This window comes from Triticum urartu, chromosome 7A, assembly GCF_056163025.1.
Source record: "Triticum urartu cultivar PI428250 chromosome 7A, HENAU_Tu73, whole genome shotgun sequence".
Classification (NCBI taxonomy): domain Eukaryota; kingdom Viridiplantae; phylum Streptophyta; class Magnoliopsida; order Poales; family Poaceae; genus Triticum; species Triticum urartu.
Window position 1 is genome coordinate 25,668,060 of NC_141879.1, and position 17,324 is coordinate 25,685,383.

General features: G+C 41.4%; 1 protein-coding gene and 1 pseudogene across 1 annotated transcript; one reads left to right on the forward strand and one right to left on the reverse strand.

Annotated features, from left to right (window-relative positions):
- The first annotated feature begins 1,151 nt into the window (after positions 1–1,151).
- On the forward strand, positions 1,152–3,764 carry LOC147957208 (putative F-box protein At5g55150). The gene is made up of 2 exons (XM_087534784.1): positions 1,152–1,372; positions 2,349–3,764. Exon 2 carries the CDS (start codon positions 2,362–2,364, stop codon positions 3,526–3,528), a length of 1,167 nt encoding a protein of 388 aa, XP_087390910.1. The 5' UTR covers positions 1,152–1,372; positions 2,349–2,361; the 3' UTR covers positions 3,529–3,764.
- Positions 3,765–4,618: 854 nt separating this feature from the next.
- LOC147957209 (uncharacterized) lies at positions 4,619–6,310 on the reverse strand (annotated as a pseudogene).
- Positions 6,311–17,324: the final 11,014 nt, after the last annotated feature.

The following is a 17,324-nucleotide window of genomic DNA, read 5'->3' on the forward strand; positions in this document are numbered from 1 at the left end:
TTTCTTCTTAGGGATTTTGCGTAAATTCAACTCCTATATGCTTATTCTTGCATATTGTACAAAAGCACGGTTTTTGTGTAAATTGTGTGCTATGGTTTTTCATCATTTTGTGTATTAACTAATTCTTTCTCCACTTGAAAATTTTCATTTGTTGTTTTCCTTTATTTTTGTTTTATTCATCAACGGGCTGTTGTAGGATAAACAACGATGAGTAGGCTGGGCCGCTGGGGTACCAATCACATGCATAATTTGTGATGGACCATGCTTGCATGAGATACACATCAATCACATGCAACAGTGCAGCCCTGGACACCTCAATCCGGGGCGGCAAACAGTGCAGCCATCGGCACGTCAATCGGTAAAATATCTGGTGCACCGGAGCTGCACCGGTAGCACCACAAGTGCGGGTGCACCGGATATATTCCCCATGTCAATCACCTCGAGCGAGATTAATTTTTTTTTTTGTGAAACTAGTGAGATTAATTCACATGCAATAGAGCAACAGGAAAAAAATTTTACTGACCATAAATTGGTTTTCAATCGACTGATGTATAGCCTGTCCCATGATTGCTACATGGAGACCAAATATAAAGTGCGAAGAAAAAAAAATCCAATTCCAAGTATACTACTCCCTCCGTCTCAAAAATAAGCGACTGAACTTTGTACTAAAATTAATACAAAGTTGAGTCTCTTATTTTGGAACGGAGGGAGTACTTGTGTAAGCTCTGTTTTTTAAGAGCAGTGTTGTAGTCTCTCCGTGCTTGAAAAAAAAGCAAACAAATTTGGTTTCAAGTCAAACAATGGAAATTTTGATAAAGTTTATGCAAAAGAATATCAAAAACTACAAGTGTTCATGTGCCTCATAAAAAATATTCATGTGTTACAAAGATTTTTTTTAAAGAAAGAAAATAGAAAAAAGGACAAAAAGAAAAAAAAGAGAAAAAGAGAGAAGCACTAAAAGAAAACTAGAATCAAAGTAACCCGGATAAATAAAACTTGGTCAAACTTTAAAGGTTACATTTAGGAAAAACATAAATTAGAATTAATTTGAATGTAGGGAGACCATTAAGTCTTCGTTTTTTAAGTTTTTTTTTTTGAGACATGAAGGAGACTTTAAGTGTGGGCCAACGTCTAGGACTTCAACTCGTTAGCATGGGCTGCCCAAGCACGACCCAGGGTTAGCCCACACCCAGATAAGCTAGAGGAGACGACACGAGAGCTTCTGGAAGCAGCAGCACCAGAAGCAGAGACCAGTGTGAAAGCGTAAGGGAAGGCGAGGTCTGCCGGAGCCACCACCTGCCGCCGGAGAAGACGCCGGCGTTCGTCAGCCAGCCGTAGCGCCGTCATGGCCGACCTCTACCTCCTCCCCCCTGTAAGGCCTGCGCTCTCTCCCCTCCCTCCTCCCGCCTCCCTCTCTGGCCTAAGCCCTAGTTTCATTTCCCCTGAATTCTGAGTTCATCTTGGTTTCTGCCTCTAAATCCAGCCCTATCGCTTAGCACAGAACTCTGATTATCGTTACCAGGGTCACAAGATTTTGGGGCAAAATATACAGTAGGTGTGTACAGTTTAGTACCAAAACTCTGATTAGTAACAGTGGTTTTCAGAGAAGAAGAAATTTGTGTATCTCGCATACCCAATCAAGAAAAAAACTCTGATTGATACTTATAGAAGACCGGAATTTGATTTGGGCCGGTGTTTTGAGGAAAAATTAGTGTGTTTCGCGTACCACAGAACGATCTTTAGATGGAGTGGGAAGATAGAATACATTAATATGTCGGTGTACCGGGCAGTTGCATATTTGCATTACTGTCACATTTATAATCTCATGGTCTGAAGATGCATAGGTGTCTTGCGACGGAGTTTTAGCCTTTCAGGTGATGGTTTCCTGATATGTTTTTTCAGTGGAAATTAATGTTTTTTTTTCTTGTTATTGTATCAATTCTTGAACGTGAAATCCTACCGATGAGTTGGATGCTGATATGTTTTCTCTGTGAGCAAGGACCGTTACCCCATGGTCAGTCATGGTCCCTTGGTGTTTTACACTTTTTTTGGAAGTTTTTGTTTTTGCTTCTCTTTTGTAGTTTCAACAGTTTTCCCTAATGAAATCGGGGGCTTTCCTAATGAATCCCATAATATAAGGAAGAATCCACCCAAAACCAACCATTAAAATTACACATATTTTTACATGTGCATAACAAGTCTTGATACAGGGCATACATTAGACCCAAAGAACAACACATGTTTATCCATGGTTCTAACTTCTAACAGGCTATCTATGTTTTCAGTTTTCATTTCGTCATTGCCTTGTCTTTCTAATTCGTTGCCCTTCAACTTGTTATGTTTTGCAGAGAGTTTGCCATAATGCAAAGCCCTAGCAAACTGCGTGCCGCCTCTGTGTCCACACAACCTGCTCCGTCCATGCTCCGTTGTTGGGCAGACCTCCCAGATGACCCACTTCACACCGTTCTTGCTTTGTCACGATCCTTCGGTGACATTCTTGCCTTTGCTGCAACATGCCGCTCTTGGCGTGCTGCATTCTGCTCATACCCATCCAAATATACCTTCTGCTCCAAATTCCCGCCTCTCCTCGTCCAACTGAATGCCAGTGTTCAAGCTGCCAACCTTTCTTCTAACAATGGTCGTCAAGACCTGCACACATGCAAAGTCATTGATCCGACCAACAAGATAGTCCCCCTTCGCTGCCAGATTCCTCGAGAAATTTATCAGGAGATGCATTTTGCTGGCACTTCCTATGGTCAACTAATTTTTTGTCGTGGTGGACATTGTCTTGTTGTTGATGTATTCAGCGGTGCGAAGGTTTCACCTCCACGTCTCCCATTCAACGGCGAATTTGAGAGGGAGATCTACTTCAGTGGCACCCTGACAGCTCCCCTTGGATCATCCAACTCACACCTCCTTGTCAGCACTACAACATCTTTGTTTGACTGGCCGGTCAGAAGTGACTTTTGGTCTGAACTCCAACTTTCTCATGCATGGATAGAACAAATTGTGGAATTCAATGGTCAGTTCATCGCAATGGATGATTGCTATGAGATATACACTTTGCAGCTGTCGCCCCAACTTGGTCTGCAGAAGATAACAGCTGAGTTTGTCAGCGACCTGACCCCAAGCTCATATGAGAAACCTTGGCTGGTGGTCTGTGGTGACATGCTTATGATGGTTTTCTGTTTTAGCACATATGTTTCAGGCCGGACAGTATTTGTAATACACCACCTTGACATGTCAACCAAACCTGCAAAATGGGTGGAGGTAAAGCAGCTGGACAATTGGTCACTATTTGTTGGGGGTGATGTGAGGAGCCGGCCATTTTCTTGCTTGAGCCCAGAACGTTGGGGAGGAAGAAGCAAGTCGCTGTACTATGCGGGCCTTCGCTCTTTTATTGTGCATGGGGTGTGCGATGAGGAAGATCCAACTGGCAGTCCTATGATGGAATACAATAGAAGCTGGTGCCCCAATCTGCAACCCCTCTGGGTGTATCCGAGCATATTCTACTCAGATGGCGAGTGATCATCGCGTGCAACTATGGCTTGCTGCTCTACAAGACTACAAGCTCTGACGAAAATTTCCCCTTGCAGCACAGAGCATGGATTTTTGCAAGTTGGATAAGAAACAGGAGATGCCATGTAGCATTAGCACTTGCCAAATTTTACTTTGTTGTAAGAGAAGTGTAAAGCACAGAAAGATGTACTTAGTAATCAGCTTTGCTTGCACACCAATTGACTTTGTTGCCAGAAAGCATCAGATTCGCCTGCATACATCTGCTGTTGTCGTAAATCTTCTTTGACATATTGCAGTTTTGCTGAATCATAGTTGGGTCCAGAACATGCTCGGACTCTTCAGAGTCAGTCTAATTTTGCAGCATGGAAGAGGAAACCGCCGCGGCGACACCACCGGAGAAGGACTCATGAGAAGCACCGCCCGCCGCATCGCCGTTGTCTCCAAGGCAGGCTCTCTCTCCCTCCACCCTGGTAAGGTTTCACCTGTTCTCTTGGTTCATCTTGCATGTAACTGCCTCCTGCTTAGTACGCTAGATGCATCCGTATCTAGACAAATCTAAAACAACTGTGATGCAGAAACTGGCCCAACTTTAAGATGTATCATAAATTCGAGGATGAGTTTTTTAAACCATAGATTACAATATTGTATCAAATCCATTGGTGCCAGGTCATGAAACACCAAGATTGGCAACAGTAATGGGAAGTGCCACCTTTTTTTCAAAGTGGATTTGCCGGCACACAACAAAGCATTATGATACATTTTGAAACAAGAAAGAAATTAATCAAAACATCGAAACTACTTTGTGCACCACGTGCATGACCGATTTCTGCACGATGCATTATCGGATCGGATGAGGTTGTGGATGCTGCTTCCTAACACCAACAGCTTGATTAATAACATCGTGCATAAATCGGCCAGAGGACATCGTGTGTATAGCAGTGCTGATAAAACATTACGTAATACTCTGAAATAAGACAAACTTTGCCCAAACAACAAAATGTAGCAGGAATCTCAAAGCAATGTTGGACGACGGGTGCATACACGTTATATGAAGTGTGTGATAATATGTGTGATAATATCATTTCTCAACAATAATGGCTCACTGTCCAAAATCATAAACAGAGCCCCGGAGCACCCATAGGTTCTCCAGTTGACTGTAATGGCCATCATCCCCCGGCGGTCTCATTAGACTGGATGAAATGGCTCTGGTTCTGCTCGGCACTGGTTGACCAAGCTCGATCGCAGTCCAAGGTTCATCCAAACCTTCAATAGGTCTCGCAACATAAATGCAGTTGCTCTTTCCTCCCCACCTCTCGGGGCTCATGCAAGAAAATGTAGGGTTCCTCCTATCAAAGGTAATAAAGAGTGTCCAATTCTCCAACTTCTCTATCTCCACCCACTTGGCTGGTTCCGTTGACATGTCAAGGTGAAAGACTCGAAACTTCGCTTGGATGCCATATAGTTCGTCAGAGACTACCAATAGGTCAACCAGGAGAAGCCTCTCGCCACATACCACCAACCATGGCTTGAAATGGTGGCCAGTAACCATGTCCCCTCCCCTCACAACTGCTACTTCATGCATGGCAAGTTGAGGCAAAAATTGCATAATGTGGATCCTCTGAAGAAAACCGATGGCAAACATCTGACCTTTGAAGAACACGATCTGAAGGATGCAAGCACCACAAGAAGCAATTGGCTGCTCAACCCATGAGTGTGTTCCAGACTTCCACTGGACCATAGAGGTGTTCGAACAAAGGAGAGAAGACACGAGTTGGACGAATTGAGTGGAGCCGTAAGAATCCCATAATAGTAGTTCTCAAATTTGTTGCCACGTTGGAGTTTGGGAGATTTCGTTTTAGTGCCAGTGTACGCATTGACAAGTAGGCAGTGTGTCTGATCAAAGAATATAACATACCCGTATGAGGAACCTAAATAGCGCGCTGAACTTTTTGCCGCTCATCCCCGCATGATCATTTTGCGGGGCGGGTACGGGTATGGGGAATATAAGATACCCGTATGAGGAACCTAACACCCGCTGAGCATTTCGCGGGGCCAAACATCGAGGGGACAAAGCTGTCCTAGAAGGATCAACAAGCTCCCATTTGCATTGCGACAAAAGGATGCGCGTGGCACTGCGCCGCGGTCGACGAGCATAACGGGCATCAGGTTTGAGGTGGGGCGGGGGAAAGGTGGATGTATATATAGATGGAAAAGAAGAGCCCGTGGAGCGCCAAGATTTGCAGGTGCCAGCGAAGGCGAGGAAGTCATGGAATGAACTCAGGAGAACAATCACTTGGTGAAGCATGACGTCGAGGAGGTCTGTCCAATCACGGTGTTCATGCAAAGGAGGTGAGGGAGAGCCTGAAGCGGATGGCCTGCCAGCAGCAACAGCGACTTTTCTTTCAATGTGAAAAATTTAAGGTTAGTAGAGCAGAAGAAAGAATTCATACAGAAATGCTGTGTGAGGCAAACAAGAAGGACCAATTAGATTTATTGAGAAAATAATCAAGCTTCATGATTTTTAATGCCTACGACAAGCCACATCAGAGTTGAACAACGTTGAGTTCATCGTCTAGCCTTGTACTGGATCTCAGTTTGGAAAATCCATCATAATTAACTAGATAAACTTGAGATGAAATCAGAAGTACCAAACGGAGTTGGACAAAGACTCGAGCAACAAAGAAGGTGGGGTAATCAAGGGTGAACGTGCAGACCTAGTAGCGCTGAGAGCGGTGGGCAGCGCCCGCGGTGAGTGGTCGACCGGCGCTCTTCCGCGGCTGCTGCCGGCCATGGTCGCCTGTACGTACGTACCACCACTTGTAGAAAAAGGGCCATTTGTCCCGGTTCGTAAGGCCCATCTGTCCTGGTTCTGAAACCAAGACTAAAAGGTAGTTACTAATGCCCTAGGCCTTTAGTCCCGGTTCTTACACGAACTGGAACAGATGGGCCTCCACGTGGCCGCTCCGGCAAGACCAGGCAAGAGGGCCTTTGGTCCCGGTTGGTGGCACCAACCGGGACCAAAAGACATCCACGTGTCAGCAGCTGGCAGGAGTTGAGTTTTTTTTTAAAGGGGGTGGTTTAGGGGTTCTGGGGGTTAATTTAGTTTGTTAGCTAGCTAACATAGAGAATTGTCCTCTCTTATCTCCGTGCTTGGTTTACCAACGCTACTGCTATGCCTAAACATGGCTTAGATTGATGTGAAGGCAACATGTGGTTCATGTCCAAAGTAATACTAATCCTAACTTGATCAAGTTTGGATTGTACTACTTTCGACATGCACCACATGCATGTTGCCTTCACTTCAATCCAATCCATGTTCATTTCACCCACTGATATATAATAACTCTTCGTGCTCGCATCATGCATCATCATAATAACAAGTCCTACTAATCATCATCATACAACTTCTACTCGTTATTAATAACAAGTCATACGATCATTATCCTCATAGTCATCGAACCAACCCTACTTAATTGTTCTTAGCACATGATCATCAGTATTAGGTAGGACCTAAATACCCTTTTTAAGGTAAAATAGCATAAAACAATATAGACCCTGACTCTCCATTATGGAGAATGGAGATCATCCTGTCTCCAATTCTTGCGCTTCGCTTCCTTTTGCTTCCAAGAACTTCCTTACGACTGTCCATACATTTTTTCCATTTTTTGATTGGCATGTCTCCACTTCTTTTAGAAATCCGGTATGGACAGTTCAGATTCGTAGGATGACCTGGATGTATGTTCAAAACATCAAGGCTACCATTTTGATACATCAAATGAGGCACGCAATCCATCGGGATTCTCTGTTGAAAAACATAGTAATAACTTCATAGTTAGCAATGATGTACTAGTTTTAGAAGTACGCAAAAGATGCACGGATGTCGTAATAGTAAAAAAATCTTACCAGGGTATCTCCATGGTAGTTACCGTAGTTCAACATGTGCACTAGTGGCACGTATTGACCATAATGTTGAGGAGTTTGATTGTAGATATTGTAATTCTCAATATCAGTACAAAATGCAATCAGATGATTTTTCTCCTGATAAGTTAATTCGGAGCCATCCGTGTAGTGGGTTTTGTCTACCATCTTCCGCACATTCTTTGAAGAATGAGAATAAGCTGTCAATGGAAATAAGCTGTCAACTATTTTGAAATAAACAATATAAATTAGTTAATAACTATGTTTGAGAAACTCACATAGCGGTAGAATTGGAGGCGTATCAACAAGGACCCAAATGTCCATATTGTCTTGCTCGATTTTAGGATCATCAAGATCCATGGTGACAAGTATATCATCATGAAAACCATAAATCTTGCAAAGTGCTTCCTATTTTTTGCAACCAAAATGGGTTACGCTCTCAGAATTATACATTTTTACTTCGAAATCCATACCATGATGGGTCCTTAGGTGAATTTTCTGTGTTTCCATCCTTTCATGGTCTTCAAAACCCATCCTCTCCAAGACATAGCGTCTTGCATGGCATGGGATAAGCTATTCGAATTGTAAAAGATGAAAATTACACGTTGAAATAGTTGAAGTCATGCTTAATTATGAAAAAAACACTTGTCGTCGTTGCGTACCGTTTTAATATTGAAGATCTCCTCAAGCTTAATGCTGAAGCGCCGATCTTCGTCTAGGTGAGGCCTGTCGCACAGACCTCGGTTGTCGTGGCACCAGTAGCACTCCCCCGGGAGACTTTCGTCGTCCGAGTATGACATTTCCTATGTTCATAATTCAAATATTAAACTTGTACAATTAAATATATGTACTAAAAACCTAAATTAGATCATTATTATTCATCACGGGCTGACTATCGGTCTGTCGAGTCTTTTCTTGAAAACTCCCAGCTCACGTGGTGTACATATTCGACCGTCGGTGATGGCGTAGCTCCTCCTTTCATTCCCGAGTGCATTACACCAAATTGTCTAGCACACGGGAATGAAGGAGAAGCTACCGCCACGACAACAGTTGGGATTCTTCGTCCTCTCATATATATATATGGTGGAGACTCTCCCTCACTGATTCCTCTCTGACATTTGCGACCGTCGGTGATAGTAGCTCCTCCTTTCGTTCCCGAGTGCATTACACCAAATTGTCTAGCACACGGGAACGAAGGAGAAGCTACCCCCACGACAACAGTCGGGATTCTTCGTCCTCTCATATATGGTGGAGACTCGACAGACTTAAAGTCAACCCGAAATATCGTTTAATTATCTTTCTAAAAAAGGACATATCGAGAGCCTAAAATTCGCCGGAATGGAAATATACATGTTTTTATCTACATCATATGCGCATTCAAACTTGATGGCCATTACATTTCAGTGGTTGAAAATATGAGCAAAAACATTTCAAAATATCCTATAGGACTCATATTGACATGGAGATTTGGCTGGTCTCACCTCGAGGTCGGAGGGGGGTCGGTGATGGGGACGGCAGCGGGGATGATGGAGGGGGCTCCTAGATTTCTGCAAAAACAAAAACCCTATAAGCTATCAACTAATCAAATGCATACGCTTGCATAGTGCTCTCCAATTTTAGCATTCAAAGTTCCACTCTGAGCATTCAATAAGCAAAACCAAATCGTAAAATAAAGTAGTATTCCAATTAGCATGCATTCAATTATAAGCAAAACTACATCATCTCTTGCGTCCATACATCGTCGAATATTATCACTAATACACCTCGAATACTATCATACATATAGTATCGCTAATACAGCTAGAACCGTAGCGCCTGACGGGTATCGGTGCGGTCGGTGGACACCCAAAGAGAAGGAACCATCACAAGATCACTCCAGTGAGATCCTTGAAGAACCTGCCAGGTATTGTCGAACCTGCCCTCCAACGCAACCACGTAGCGACGAACGTGCTCGTCCTCCTAGCTGACACGGTGATGTACCACCTCCGCGGTGTCCGGAAGCCTCGGCATCGTCACTGGCCCATGCGACCGCCACCAAACAAGGATCGGGTCAACGACGGGCTGGCTCCTCACCAACCTACGCCCCCCGGAAGGTAGCACCTCCCAATACCAGCCCGGCGGAGCCCAGTCCCGGACATGGCCCCTCTGATGAAGCAGGCCTCCTCCGCTGAGTTGACGGCGAGGATGCGGGATAGGCATCGTCGACGTCGATGCGGGAATAATTGCTTGAACTAAAAAATAAACTAGTTCTATTAGTTTTCTTGCTAAAAATAAACTACTTCTATAGTAAAATTTATTAAATCAACTAGTTCAACTACTAAGCACTTACTATAAATAAAATAAACTAGTACTTATTAAAAATAAACTACTTCTATAGTAAAATAAAGTAGTTTTATTAAATCAACTAGTTCAACTACTAAGCACTTACTATAAATAAAATAAAGTAGTACTTACTAAAAATAAACTACTTCTATAGTAAAATAAAGTAGTTTTATTAAATCAACTAGTTCAACTACTAAGTACTTAATTACTATAAATAAAATAAAGTAGTACTTACTAAAAATAAGCTACTTCTATAGTAAAATAAACTAGTTTTATTAAATCAACTAGTTCAACTACTAAGCACTTACTAGAAATAAAATAAATTAGCTTAACTAGTTCTATTATTTATCGACCCCCCTCCCCCTCATGTCGAAATTATCGGGGAGGGGGTATATCGACAACGACATACCCAATAAAAAATAAGAAGAGGAAGAAGAAGAAAAAAAGAGGAGAAGAAGAAAGGAATAGAGGAGAAGATCGAAGAAAAAAAAGAAGAAAAAAAGAGGAGAAGAAGAAAGGAATAGAGGAGAAGAAGAAAAAATAGAATAATATATTTTCTTCTTCTTTTTTCCTCCTCTTATTTATTTCTCCACTTCTTCCTGTCCTCTTCTTCTCCTTCTTCTTCTCCTTCTTCCTCTTCTTATTTTCCTTTTTCCTCTCCTTCCTTTTCTTCTTCTTCCTTCTTCCTTCTTCCTCTTTTCTTCCTTTTCATTATTTTACTTTTTCCTCTCCGATCCACTAACCTAGAATCTACTATCCTAAATGCACTAACAGTACAACTAATAACCTAAAATGCACTAAATCAACTAACCTTAAATGTAACTTTTGCAACACAATTTTTTCTAAATATGCACATATATATATATGAACATATACATAAATTGACAACAAAAATTCTATGAACAAAAAAAATCATACGTCAATGCATACATATCCATGGATCATACATACATCCGCATATATATACATATACATACAACATACATACATCAATGAACAAAAAAGTGTATGAAAAAAAGCACCAGAGAGCAGGCCGGGGCGGCGGCGGCGGTGCGCGACAAAGCAGAGCAGGCCGGGGCGGCACGCGGCAAAGCAGAGCAGGCCGGGGCGGTGGCGGCAGCGAGCGGCAAGCAGACAAGAAGGGGCGGCGGCGCGGGGGAAGGGAGGGCTCACTGGGCGGCGACGACGAGGCACGGCAGAGGGCAGCGACGGCGAGGCCGGGGGCAGAGGGCGGCCACGTCAGGGCAGGGGTGTGATACGTCTCCAACGTATCTATAATTTTTGATTGCTTCATGCTATATTATATTCTGTTTTGGATGTTAATGAGTTTTATTTTACACTTTTATATTATTTTTGGGACTAACCTATTAAACGAAGGCCTAGCCCAGAATTGCTGTTTTTGCCTATTTCAGTGTTTCGCAGAATATCAAACGGAGTCCAAACGGAATGAAACCTTCGGGAACATTATTTTTGGAACAAACATGATCCAGGGGACTTGGACCCTACGTCAAGAAAGCAACCAGGAGGGCACGAGGTAGGGGGGCGCGCCTACCCCCCTAGGTGCGCCCTCCACCCTCGTGGGGCCCACGTTGCTCTACCGATGTACTTCTTCCTCCTATATATACCTACGTACCCCCAAACCAACAGAAGCATCCACGAAAACCTAATTCCACCGCCGCAACCTTCTGTACCTGTGAGATCCCATCTTGGGGCCTTTTCCGGCGTCCTGCCGGAGGGGGCATTGATCACGGAGGGCTTCTACATCAACACCATAGCCTCTCCATTATGTGTGAGTAGTTTACCTCAGACCTTCGGGTCCATAGTTATTAGCTAGATGGCTTCTTCTCTCTCTTTGGATCCGAATACAAAGTTCTCCACGATTCTCGTGGAGATCTATTCGATGTAATCTTCTTTTGCGGTGTGTTTGTTGGGACCGATGAATTGTGTGTTTATGATCAAGTTTATCTATGAACAATATTTGAATCTTCTCTGAATTCTTTTATGTATGATTGGTTATGTTTGCAAGTCTCTTCAAATTATCAGTTTGGTTTGGCCTACTAGATTGATCTTTCTTGCAACGGGAGAAGTGCTTAGCTTTGGGTTCAATCTTGCGGTGTCCTTTCCCAGTGACAGTAGGGGCAACAAGGCACGTATTGTATTGTTGCCATCAAGGATAACAAGATGAGGTTTATATCATATTGCATGAGTTTATCCCTTCACATCATGTCATCTTGCTTAAAGCGTTACTCCGTTCTTATGAACTTAATACTCTAGATGCATGCTGGATAGCGGTCGATGTGTGGAGTAATAGTAGTAGATGCAGGCAGGAGTCGGTCTAGTTGTCTCGGATGTGATGCCTATATACATGATCATACCTAGATATTCTCATAACTATGCTCAGTTCTATCAATTGCTCAACAGTAATTTGTTCACCCACCGTAATACTTATGCTCTCGAGAGAAGCCACTAGTGAAACCTATGGCCCCCGGGTCTATTTTCCATAATATTAATCTCCCGTCAACTAGTTAATTATTTCTGGCGCCGTTTATTTTGCTTTCTTTACTTTTAGTCTTTATCATAAAAATACCAAAAATATTATCTTATCATATCTATCAGATCTCACTTTCGTAAGTGATCGTGATGGGATTGACAACCCCTTTATTGCGTTGGTTGCGAGGTTTTTATTTGTTTGTGTAGGTGCGAGGGACTCGTGCGTGGCCTCCTACTGGATTGATACCTTGGTTCTCAAAAACTGAGGGAAATACTTACGCTGCTTTACTGCATCACCCTTTCCTATTCAAGGGAAAACCAACGCAGTGCTCAAGAGGTAGCAAGAAGGATTTCTGGCGCCGTTGCCGGGGAGGATCACGCCAAGTCAAGTAAAGATTTGACTCCCGCCAACGTGCGATTTCTGGCGCCGTTGCCGGGGAGGCTCACGCCAAGTCAAGTAAAGATTTGACTCCCACCAATGTGCGTTTTCTGGCGCCGTTGCCAGGGAGTCTACGCAAAAGTCAAACATACCAAGTACCCATCACAAACTCTTATCTACCGCATTAAAGTATTTGCCATTTGCCTCTCGCTTTCCTCTCCCCAACTTCACCCTTGCTGTTTTATTCGCCCTCTCTTTTCCGTTCACCTTTTTTTGCTTGCTTCTTGTTTGCTCATGTGTTGGATTGCTTGCTTATCACGATGGCTCTACCTAGATTTTGTGATCTTCACCTTAAAAGGTTAGAAGAGATCGAAAGCAACGTCAGGAGTTTTATGACTTTATAGTTTGAGCATAATAATTTCTTTAGGAACGAGCTTAAGGAACAAAAAAGCTTTATGAGTTATATGAATAAAGACCTCAATGATATGTCTAAGGAATTCTATGGTTTGAAATCTCAGATTGCTCATCTCGAAAAATTAATAGCTGAAGTCTCGGATAAGAAGGCCACCTTAGTTAATAAGATGGCCGCTAAGCCGGAAAATTTTGAGAATAAAGATGAAGATCTAAAAGTTATTGATGTGTCCCCTATTAAATCTTTGTTTTGCAATATAATCTTGATAATGATGGGACTGAATATGATCCACCTTTACATAGAAGGCGTTCCAAAAATTCGGAGTTTTTAGATCTTGATGCTAAAATTGATAAAAGTGAGATTGAAGAAGTTAAAACTTTAGGTATCAATGAACCCACTATTTTGGATTTCAAGGAATTTAATTATGATAATTGCTCTTTGATGGATTGTTTTTCCTTGTTGCAATCCGTGCTAAATTCTCCTCATGCTTATAACCAAAATAAGGCTTTCACTAAACATATCGTTGATGCTTTGATGCAATCTCATGAAAAAAAACTTGAGTTGGAAGTTTCTATCCCTAGAAAACTTTATGATGAGTGGGAACCTACTATTAAAATTAAAATTAAGGATCATGAATGCTATGCTTTGTGTGATTTGGGTGCTAGTGTTTCCACGATTCCAAAAACTTTGTGTGATTTGCTAGGATTCCATGAATTTGATGATGTCTCTTTAAGCTTGCACCTTGCGGATTCCACCATTAAGAAACCTACGGGAAGAATTAATTATGTTCTTATTGTTGCAAATAGGAATTATGTGCCCATAGATTTTATTGTTCTTGATATAGATTGCAATCCTTCATGTCCTATTATTCTTCGTAGACCTTTACTTAGAACGATTGGTGCAATTATTGATATGAAGGAAGGGAATATTAGACTCCAATTTCCGTTAAGGAAAGGCATGGAACACTTTCATAGAAAGAAAATAAAATTACCTTATGAATCTATTATGAGAGCCACTTATGGATTGCCTTCCAGAGATGGCAATACCTAGATCTATCCTTGCTTTTATGCCTAGCTAGGGGCGTTAAACGATAGCGCTTGTTGGGAGGCAACCCAATTTTATTTTTAGTTTTTTTGCTTTTTGCTTCTGTTTAGGAACAAATATTTGATCTAGCCTCTGTTTAGGTTTTTTTTATGTTTTAATTAGTGTTTGTGCCAAGTTATATGATCGTCTTGGATGATAGTTATTTGATCTTGCTGAAAATTCCAGAAACTTTCTGTTCACGAAAACAATTGTTAAAAATTATCAGAACGTGATATGATATTGATTCCAATTGCAGCAGATCAATAAACAAATTATTTACTTCTTCATATTGTGGCTGAATTTTTAGAGTTCCAGACGTTTGCGTTAGTTACAAATTACAACAGACTGTTCTGTTTTTGACAGATTCTGTTTTTCGTGTGTTGTTTGCTTATTTTGATGAATCTATGGCTAGTAAAATAGTTTATAAACCATAGATAAGTTGGAATAGAGTAGTTTAACACCAATATAAATAAAGAATGAGCTCATTACAGTACCTTAAAGTGGTGTTTTGTTTTCTTTCGCTAACGGAGCTCATGAGATTTTCTGCTAAGTTTTATGTTGTGAAGTTTTCAAGTTTTGGGTAAAAGATTTGATGGATTATGAAACATGGAGTGGCAAGATCTTATGCTTGGGGATGCCCATGGCACCCCAAGATAATCTAAGGACACCTAAAAGCCAAAGCTTGGTGATGCCCGGGAAGGCATCCCCTCTTTCGTCTACTTCCATTGGTAATTTTACTTGGAGCTATATTTTTATTCACCACATGATATGTGTTTTTCTTGGAGCGTCTTGTATTATTTGAGTCTTTATTTGTTAGTATACCACAATCATCCTTGCTGTACACACCTTTTGAGAGAGACACACATACTTTCAATTTTGTTAGAATACTCTATGTGCTTCACTTATATCTTTTGAGCTATATAGTTTTGCTCTAGTGCTTCACTTATATATTTTAGAGAATGGTGGTGGATTTGTTTTATAGAAACTATTATTCTCTCATGCTTTACTTAGATCATTTTGAGAGTCCTACAAAACAGCGCGGTAATTTTCTTTAATTATGATAGGCATTCAAGATTAGTAAAGATTTTTTTTTCTTATGAGTGTGTTGAATACTATGAGAAGTTGGATGCTTGATAATTGTTTTGAGATATAAAGATAGTGATATTAGAGTCATGCTAGTTGAGTAGTTGTGGATTTGAGGAATACTTGTGTTAAAGTTTGCGATTCCCGTAGAATGCACGTATGGTGAACCGTTATGTGATGAAGTCGGAGCATGATTATTTATTGATTGTATTCCTTATGAGTGGCGGTCGGGGACGAGCGATGGTCTTTTCCTACCAATCTATCCCCCTAGGAGCATGTGCGTAATACTTTGCTTTGATAACTTGTAGATATTTGCAACAAGTATATGAGTTTTTTATGACTAATGTTGAGTCCATGGATTATACGCACTCTCTTCCTTCCACCATTGCTAGCCTCTCTATTACCGCACACTTTTCGCCGGTATCATACACCCACCATATACGTTCCTGAAAACAGATACCATACCTTCCTATCATGGCATTTCCAAAGCCATTCCGAGATATATTGCCATGCAACTTACCACCGTTCCATTTATTATGACACGCTCCATCATTGTCATATTGCTTTGCATGATCATGTTGTTGATATCGTATTTGTGGCAAAGCCATCGTTCATAATTCTTTCATACATGTCACTCTTGATTCATTGCATATCCCGGTACACCGCCGGAGGCATTCACATAGAGTCTTATTTTGTTCTAAGTATTGAGTTGTAATTGTTGAGTTGTAAGTAAATAAAAGTGTGATGATCATCATTTTTAGAGCATTGGCCAAGGTGAGGAAAGGATGATGGAGACTATGATTCCCTCACAAGTCGTGATGAGACACCGGACGAAAAAAATAAAGAAACAAAAGAGGCCATAAAAAAGGGAGAAAAGGCCCAAATAAAAAAATGAGAGAAAAAGAGAGAAGGGACAATGTTATTATCCTTTTACCACACTTGTGCTTCAAAGTAGCACTATGATCTTCATGATAGAGAGTCTCCTATGATATCACTTTCATATACTAGTGGGAATTTTTCATTATTGAACTTGGCTTGTATATTCCGATGATGGGCTTCCTCAAAATGCCCTAGGTCTTCGTGAGCAAGCGAGTTGGATGCACACCCACTTAGTTTCTTTTGTTGAGCTTTCATATACTTATAGCTCTAGTGCATCCATTGCATGGCAATCCCTACTCACTCACATTGATACCTATTAATGGGCATCTCCATAGCCCGTTGATACGCCTAGTTGATGTGAGATTATCTTCTCCCTTTTTGTCTTCTCCACAACCACCATTCTATCCCACATATAGTGCTATATCCATGGCTCACGCTCATGTATTGCGTGAAGATTGAAAAAGTTTGAGAACACCAAAAGTATGAAACAATTGCTTGGCTTGTCCTCGTGGTTGTGCATGATTTAAATATTTTGTGTGGTGAAGATAGAGCATAGCCAGATCATATGATTTTGTAGGGATAACTTTCTCTGGCCATGTTATTTTGAGAAGACATGCTTGCTTAGTTAGTATGCTTGAAGTATTATTATTTTTATGTCAACATTAAAATTTTGTCTTGAATCTTTCAGAACTGAATATTCATACCACAATTAAGAGAATTACATTAAAAATTATGCCAAGTAGCATTCCGCATCAAAAATTCTGTTTTTATCATTACCTACTCGAGGACGAGCAGGAATTAAGCTTGGGGATGCTTGATACGTCTCCAACATATCTATAATTTTTGATTGCTTCATCCTATATTATATTCTGTTTTGGATGTTAATGGGCTTTATTTTACACTTTTATATTATTTTTGGAACTAACCTATTAACCGGAGGCCCAGCCCAGAATTATTGTTTTTTTGCCTATTTCAGTGTTTCGCAAAAAAGGGATATCAAACGAACGCTACTAGGGAAAAGCTTATGCACAAAACATTAGCAGTAGCGCGGGCCAAAAACGCACGCTGGTGCTAATTAGCAGCAGCGCGGTGTTGTAAACGGCGCTACAGATACAGTTATAGTAGTAGCGCGCCCGAGTACAAAAGCGCTACTACTAAAATTCCCACGGCTTAGCCGATAGCCTGCACATAGTAGTAGCGATCTTTGCCGAGCCGCGCTAGCGCTATTTGCTTTGTAGC

What these genes read in the sequence shown, in the direction of transcription:
- LOC147957208 (XM_087534784.1), top strand. Translation starts at nt 2,362, where the DNA reads ATGCAAAGCCCTAGCAAACTGCGTGCCGCCTCTGTGTCCACACAACCT.